Raw genomic sequence first — 8446 nt, forward strand, 5'->3', positions numbered from 1 at the left:
TGTCAGGTGGCATTTTGTCTCTTTCTGCTCTAAACTTCTCCATGAGCTGTCTTCTCATCACAGAAAAAACTGATCTTAAAAGGACCCGGCCAAACACAGCTGTGGGATCATACTTTCGTAGACTGTCACAAAATACTGGCACCTGACAGTAACATAACCACCTACAAAAAAGAAAATAATATTACATGCATATACATACATACACTGTACACAGACTTTACTTGGACATGGAAAAAGCCATCAGTCACAACGTTAACCACTTTACAATAAGAGATAATTATAATGTCTGCCATGTAATGAGTCTGGCTTAGAAATCACATCTTTCCAGACCACTATTGAATTCATGAAGAGTCACAGCTGTTTGCAGCTCTTCTGGAAGTTTGTTCCCAAACAAAAAAACATCAACTTTAACTCTCACTCCAGGGAGGATTGTTTCTAGTGGAACATTGGCTAATTATCTTAATCCTTTGACTCCCAAACTGGCCTGAACCAGCCATACTTTTTACTCTGTCTAACGCCAGACAATTTTACCCGTCAATTGTTGTTGTTGTTGTTGGCAATCCCTCTATCCAGTAAGATGTCTACTTGGTAAATAATCATTGTCAGCGTTCATTGTCATTGTTCATTGTTACGTTTATGAGTGTGTCGATGACTGTAGAGCCCGATTCTAGAAAAACATGTTCGTACACAAATGGGGCATCTGAGATCCAGAGAGGTTGGAGCTTTGTCAACAGCCTGTTGTCTAACTTTTCTTGCTGCCGGAGTCTTTCATTGTGCTCCTTCCTCTGTTGTTCACAGTACGCTGCACCGGTGTTAATAGTATGTCTCCATCCCAGTCTATTGCTGCCTGCACTTCCCAGTCCTCGGTGCTGATAGCACATTGAGGAACCTCTCGGGAGTCAATGGGTTAAACTATCTACTAATGTCGGTCAAATTTAACCAATTCCCCATTAATGGAGGGGACACAGTTTGTGATTGCTTAACTCATTGACACCCTAAACCCCCTAAGACACCACAAGTTGACAAGTAAAATCATCTGGCGTTAGACAGAGTAAAATCTGTCAAGCCTCACTCCCAGGGGTCAATAGGTAAAGAGTGTAACTTATACTGGTAGATTTTACTCTGTCTCAATGTCAAACGATTTTTTTGTTAACAAGGGCAAGACGAGGGATGAAAGGGTTAAAGCGTTTAAACTTTGCTTCAAAAACCCATTCAACATTTCTTTTGTTATCGCGAATATTGAATGAAGTTGAACATTGCGGGTATGCGTGTGCGCACTAATCGGTCTCTCAATGATGCATCCGTGTCCATATCTATAGTAACAAGTCTGTATCCATAGTAACAACCGCAGCTGCAGTCTGGGACTGAATACAAAACCTCATGAAACTTTGTTGAATCAAAATTATGTTGATGATGTGTTGAACCATTTGTTTGCCCACCCCAGCAATCAACATCATTCAACAAAATTGAATGGATGTTGAAGAAATTGTTGAGGCTGTTTGCCCAGGCCATTATAGATAACAGTGAAAGTTCTGACCTGGTATAATTCATTTTGTACACAGCAAGGTCCTCCCCTTGAGAATGCTGTTTCTTTACAGTTGGAGTTTCCAGTTTCCAGTGATTCACACAGTGTAAGAACATCTTTGCCAAGTCATGCATTATTTGCCACTCCCTTTGTGGAAGGTGGCCAAACTTGTAAAGAACAAAGTTAAGAACGGCCTGGAGAGGCAAAAGAGAATGATGGTGATGATGATGATGATAAGGGCTATAACCCCATTTCAAGGTTCATTTTCTTTCCAGAGTCATTCACACACACCAGAAAAGAATAATGTAAAAATAGGAATAACACTAACATATCTTTCAATGTAGTCAATGCTTTTCTTCATGAAGTTCATTAATATTATTTTCTTTCCTTTTTTTTCAGTTTGTTGTGCTAGGTTTTAATTACCTTCCTGCAAAACTGCATGGAAGACAGCTGGAGTTGTTTTTTTATACTCTTTTTTCTATGCACAACATATTAGTACAGGTAATCACATGATTTCGAGTATAATTTGGAATAAATAAGCACAAGTAATTTTTTTCAAAGATGACCAAAATTGCACGAGGCCGTAGGGCGTGTGCAATTTGTACTCTTGAAAAAAATTACAAGTGCTTATTTATTCCAAATTGCATGAGAAAAATCATGTGATTACTTATTAATAATGTACATGAAAAAATTTGAGATGGTTAAGCAGAAGAAACGCACGCGTATCACGCAATCAGGGAAAAATTGAGCCATAATTTGCGCCATCCAGGGTGCGCGCTTGATTTGAAAAAAAAAAGATTTGATTAGTTTGACCAAACCCTATTGTTTATTAGCCAATCATAATCCAGAATTTCGATGTGTAATATGCATTGGTATTACACTTTTTGTACTGTGTTACACTTGAACTGCACTGCTCTCAGCCAATCAGAATCGAGTTATGTCAGCAATATGTATAAAGAGGCAGTAATTTATATAGTGTTACATTGGTTATCCTGAAAAGTAGAAAAGTCCCAGTTATTTCAACATAGGATAGCACTATCCACCAGTTAAATCACTATCCAGTGGACAAGTCACAGGGCTCGAAATTAACGAAAAAATCCAGTCGCATTTTGCGATAAGATACGAAAATTTAGTCGCAATTTCGCAAATTTTAGTCGCAAAATCGCCGCGCTGCATTGTGTTGTCAGCGGTTTAGCAGAAAAATATGAGCCCGCAGTACTTGTGTGTAAAGAAACTGCTGAAAATGGCAAATGATCGAAGGAATGGAGCTGTGCACGTAACATCGCAGCTAAATTACTGATACAATTACGCTACCTTCAGAGAAAATTCACAGCGAGAAACAAAATAATTTTGTCATTTATTTATTTATTTGTTTATTTTAGCAAAAGTAGCAGCAAAGTGGCAACTGCTAACCCTTTTGGTTCGAAAGAACGAAGGTGACAACAAGTCGCAAATTTGCGACTTTTCCAGATATTTTAGTCGCAAATGCGACCGTATTGGTCGCAATTTCGAGCCCTGAGTCAGCGCTATCCAATAGATAGTGATTTATCCACTTTTTGAACAACTGGAGCCAGATCTGCTTGAAAAAACCAAGATTTGGTTTTAATGCTTTACCTTTGCAATGCTTGGTTTTTCAAAAGGAGGTGTTCCAAGAGGTCCTTCCACTGTCACTTTTGACATTTGCAAAATTCCTTTCCTCAAAAGTTTAAATAAATAGAAATAAACTTGTTTGGTGTCAGCATCTTCTTCTTTGTGCACACACATAAATAAGTTCTCGACATCAATGACCATACACAGAAGTCTGTTAAGTTCATCCTCGGGAATATCATGCAAATGTGAGATGTGAGAACCCAGGGTGTGACCACAGCTACGACAAGGATCTGTAAGGTTAGCCAGCGGCTGAGAAAGGTCCAGTCTGGTAGGAGTTGGAGGAGGGTTAGGGTTCTTCCATCCATTGCATTTACAAGAGTCTTCTGCCTGAAAATAAGATTTACTTAATTGCTGAGTTATGGTTTGTTATGAGTTAGTTGTTATTAATAATTATTATTTTTCAAGTTCAAATAATAGTCAAAACATTTTTATATTATTTTAAGTGTTATTTAGTAACAAGAAAGGGTTATGTTTTTCCTTGTCCTTGTACATATTAATAATTGTTGCCGCAAAATTGACATATTAAATTCCTATGACCCGCTCCTGTCTGACCTTGTAGCTCAGTCGGTAGAGCAGCGGTGATCAAACCCGAAGGTCGTGGGTTCAATTCCTACCCTGGTGAGAGTTTTTCTCTGTCCTTGTGTGGGCCCAATTCCAAATAGTAGGGCTAACACTCACATGGTTTACATGAGTAGAAAACTAGCACTTCACAGTACCCTCCAATAGTTAATTCTATTATTTAGTAAGCCTTTTTTCTCAAGCAAGCCAGAAACAAAATAATGTTTTCAAAGCCTAATCAAGTTCATTCATATACCGGTAATACTAGAAATTCCAATACTTTCTACTTATTTGCTGCCCGAATGAATATTAGACGTTTTGCTTTAAGATTTCAGGGTCCAAGATTTTTCAGTTCCTTAAATCAAAGTATACAATGTGCTGCCACTATCTCTCCTTTTACATCTACAGTAGAACCCCAGTAACTCGAACTCTGAAGGGAACAAAAAACTGTTCGAGTTAGCAGGGTTTTGAGTTATCAGGATCTATTAAAATACTCAGTTTTCCAGGTTAATAATTAATAGTTTATTGCTTTTCAGCACTTCTGCAAACAATACAGTGCAAATTAAACTTATGATCGGTAAATAACTGTCAAATACTTGATCTGTTCGTTGCACTAAAATCTAATTGCTGCAGTCTTTGTTCTTAAGTTAGAATTCTATCACACGGTAAGAAAAGCGAATGGGATATCTCAATGGGCATCCATGACGAGTTATAACAACCAGAAATTTGAGTTATCGGGGTACATTTTGATCAAAGGAAACGAAATTTAGTTCAAGTTACCCAAGTTCAAGTTAACCGAGTAAAAATGACTGAAAAGTTGGGTCAACTTCCAAGGGAAATGAGACTCAGTTCGAGTTAGCGGGGGGTTCGAGTTATCCGAGTTCGAGTTACCGGGGTTCTACTGTAGTTTGAAAGCATTTCTCCTAAGCTGATTCTCCACATAAGTAGACATTATTTATTTATTTTTGCTGCCTTTTGTATTGTTTAGTAAGTCTTGTTCTGTATGCTCTTTTATCTTAGCTTATAATTCAATCTGATTTTGCCGCTCTTGCATGTCATTTATAGTCATGAGTTAGGGAGGGAGCTCATAGTAATCAACCCCCTATCAAGGGCGTAGCTAGGGGGGGTCCTGGGGTGCCCGTGACCCCCCTTTGTAAGCCGTTTTTTACTCAAACAACCTACAATATTCAGGTTGCAAAAACGCGAGTACACTTTGTCTGACAGAGTGTGAACCCCCCCTTTGAAAAATCCTGGCTACGCCCATGCCCTATGGTTTCTTTTGGGCTTCCTCACCAGGAAAAAAGATCTTTTCCTGTATTTTGTGTAATAAATGTATGAAAGATGTTAAGGACCATCATCAAGTGGGAACTTCCAAGGAAAAATCTGAGTCCCAAATGGGATTTGAAGCCCCCGACCCTTTGTGATCTAGTACCAATACTCTAACCACTGAGCTACTGGAGACTCTGTGGCAAGCAAGGGTGAAATGTGGGTATAGACTACGACTCCAACACACACCATTATGTGGTTGGTTGGTTGGTTGCATCTCTGATATGTGATGCAGGTAGCGAAGTGTTATCGCCGATATACCTTAATGTGACTGCGCAATGCAGTTAATAGTCATATAATAATGGTTAAAATTAGACTGTGACTGTGTGATGCAGTTGTAGTCTATACCCACATTTCACCCTTGTTCACCAGAGTCTCCAGTAGCTCAGTGGTTAGAGCATCTTTACTAGATCACGGAGAGTCATGGGTTCAAACCCCATCTGGAGCTCGGATCTTTCTGAGTTCCCAGGAGATGATGATGCTTAATATCTTTATGTATTTTTCACATTACCCGCTTCGGTGGTCGTAATAAATGTGTTACTTTAAATCCTTTTAAGTGCTACTATGACCAAAAAATCTATTTTCATTTTCCTTTAGATTTCAGAACTATGTTAACTAAATAGTAAGTGACCCAAGTTTTAATTCTTGATTTCAAAAAGATACCTGTTTTTTTTAACTGGGATTTTCCTATTTAATGTCCACCATTACTAACTTGAAGGTTTTAAAAGGGCTGGATTGAGGAGAAGATGGCGTCAAAGACTCTATAGTTTAAGAATGCAATGGTGTGTACGCAGCTGAATTACTATGCAGCACAGAAGTTTCGGGCTTTCAGATTTCTAAACTCACGTTTTGCATATATAATAAGTTGCCTTTACACACTGAATTTTTAAGCTAGTGAGTCAATGACATCACTATTCCCTTGATCCAACCCTCTGAGGTACAACCGGTCAGTTTTGAACGCGAGTAATGGCGGACCATGAAATCCAAAACTCACTCTCACTGTAAACAGCCTTTGGAAAAAATTAACGGTCAAAATTTGCCAGTCAAGTGTTAAGCAATCACACTTTCAAAATCTGAAGAAAAAAGGCAAGTGATTTTTTGATGATAGTAGCTCTTTAACTTTTTATACATATACCTGTAATGTATTTAAATTGTTTTTCTCCTTTTTTTTCCCTGGTAAAGGTAAGGTAAAGTCTGCTACGAGCCTAGAAGGCCCATCAGCCCGGCGCTTATCTCAGGTTTCTGTAGGATGAAGCGACTAGGAGTATTTACACTCCCCCCTGGATGGGATGCAAGTCCATCGCAGGGCTACCCCCAGCATTAAATTTGCCCATTTATACACCTGGGTGGAGAGGGAGGCATCGTGAGTCTGAGTAAAGTGTCTTGCCCAAGAACACAACACAATGTCCCCGGCCAGGACCTGAGCCCGGACCACTCAATCCGGAGTCGAGCACACTAACCATGAGGCCACCGCACCTCCCACTTTTTTTCCCCTGGCAAAGAAATAAATGAAATGAAATGACATTTTTTAGCCTCCGATTCTGAAATGATGATTTATCTAAGTCATGCAAGCAGTGAGACACAAAATGGAGTTCAAATTTCCAAACCTTGAAGAGACTAAGGTTGTCAAATACTTCCTGTACCCCATTCCCCAGGAAAGAATTTTTGGCAGGGTGAGAATTGGGGTTGGGGAAGTGTTGAAGCTTTGAATCAAATTGTTCTATTAATAGTTAAAAGTATACAGCAAATTATGATATCATTGACGTCACCTTATTATTATTACTAATCTGCCAGCAAGAGCTGCCAAAATAAAGAGTTGAAAACAAAAACAATATTAATGTCTGTTGGCAAATTTGAATAACAAAAGTGGGTCAATGTTTTTAATCAGATATCTTCCCTACAGATATCCTTCCAATTTTATGAAAAAAGAGTAACATAAAAATAACCAATAAAATTTCGGGGAAAAAAGTACATATACACACAAACAAAGTAACGAACGGTCGCTTCTTTGCTTCATTTTTATCATCATATTACTTGCCTTGCATGATGAATAGACTCCCAACTTTTCCAGCTTTTTTCTAATGGGGTAAGTCTTGATTTGAGCTTTCCTTTGTGCAATTCTTTGCAAGTTGGCCGGACGGTTAAGTTCTGATGGTGTTATCTGTAGTGTTCCAGGGCGTTTCGTGAGATCTGAACCGTTAGTAGTCGACAAGTCATTTCCCCCGGATTGACCAGCCATTCCCGCCATCTTTGATTTTAAGTTTCATTGTCGGCTACACTTCAACAATCTTACATGTAAATGAAGGAGAAATTATTACAAGATGGCGGACGCCAAATGTCGTAAAATTCTTTTCGTCTGTCTTGGAAATATATGCCGTTCACCATCTGCGGAAGCAATTCTTAAGCATCTTATTCAGCAGAGAGACGATAGCAGTAAATGGGAAATCGACAGTGCCGGGATACTCGACATCCATGAGGGTCTTTATTCAGACAAGCGTGGTTTGGAGGTTTTGAAGAAACATGGAATCCCGAATCTTCACAGGGCGCGACAAGTATGTGAAGATGATTTCCGTAATTTTGACTTAATCTTGGCTTTTGATGATAGTAATGTAGAGGATCTGAAGGATTTTACACCCGATGATGGCACTGCGCGAGCCAAAGTAAAGTTATTTGGAACATACGACCCCAAAGGAAAACGAATAATTCACGATCCATACTACGGAGACAGTTCAGATTTTGAGACAATGTTCCATCATATTTACCGATGCTGTGAGGGATTTCTACATACATTCACAGAAAAATGACTTATCTTGGTTTAAAAGTGGAACAATATAATATTTTTGTGATAGATCCCAGGTTTCACAAACACATAATACTTTTTTCGGTTTTACTAGTGAAGGTAGGAATTACGGTTGGGTAACCGGTCGTTTCGATCGAAGGTCGTTTCGATCGAAGTTCGTTTCGATCGAAACCAAAAGTCAGTTCGATCGAAGGAAGGAGTCAGTTCGATCGAAGAGTAAATGTTTATAAAAACTACAGTTTTGCAAGCGTATAGATAATAAAAGTTCTTGTGTTGTGTAATGTTTGCGCGAAGTAATATGCGCGACGCGGAAACGCGGTGTTCAATTGATTTCCTTTGTTGCCGGCCTGTTCGCCCTAAGCGAAAGACGATTCGCCCGATGATACCACTCAATGTCACTAACAACCTTAGGACAAGGAACGTGAATGTCGCCTATTCATTTTTCGATTCCTCGCAAAAGACTCCTTATTCTTTTTGTGCCAGTTTGATAGAAAGTGTCATCAAATGTTCCGATCAAGTAAATTACTGTCGCTGATACAACAACTCTGTCCACGGATTGAAGTGAAATAAAATAGGCGATATTTTAA

At 39.0% G+C, this 8446-nt stretch overlaps 2 protein-coding genes across 2 annotated transcripts in view; one reads left to right on the forward strand and one right to left on the reverse strand.

The window, feature by feature from the left end:
- Positions 1-7395, reverse strand: part of LOC138043969 (histone acetyltransferase KAT2A-like) — a 22000-nt gene extending 14605 nt beyond the window's left edge. Inside the window, exons 1-4 of the mRNA XM_068890507.1 lie at positions 7094-7395; positions 3140-3498; positions 1538-1719; positions 1-161 (exon numbers count right to left, since the gene is read on the reverse strand). The exon at positions 1-161 is cut by the window's left edge and continues 31 nt beyond it. Of these exons, the coding sequence (XP_068746608.1) occupies positions 1-161; positions 1538-1719; positions 3140-3498; positions 7094-7307 (916 nt within the window). The 5' untranslated portion in view covers positions 7308-7395. The remainder of the gene's footprint in view (positions 162-1537; positions 1720-3139; positions 3499-7093) is intronic.
- On the forward strand, positions 7350-8446 carry LOC138043975 (low molecular weight phosphotyrosine protein phosphatase-like). The gene has a single exon (XM_068890522.1). It carries the CDS (start codon positions 7381-7383, stop codon positions 7861-7863), a length of 483 nt encoding a protein of 160 aa, XP_068746623.1. The 5' UTR covers positions 7350-7380; the 3' UTR covers positions 7864-8446.

This window comes from Montipora capricornis, chromosome 1 (assembly GCF_036669925.1).
Source record: "Montipora capricornis isolate CH-2021 chromosome 1, ASM3666992v2, whole genome shotgun sequence".
Lineage (NCBI taxonomy): Eukaryota > Metazoa > Cnidaria > Anthozoa > Scleractinia > Acroporidae > Montipora > Montipora capricornis.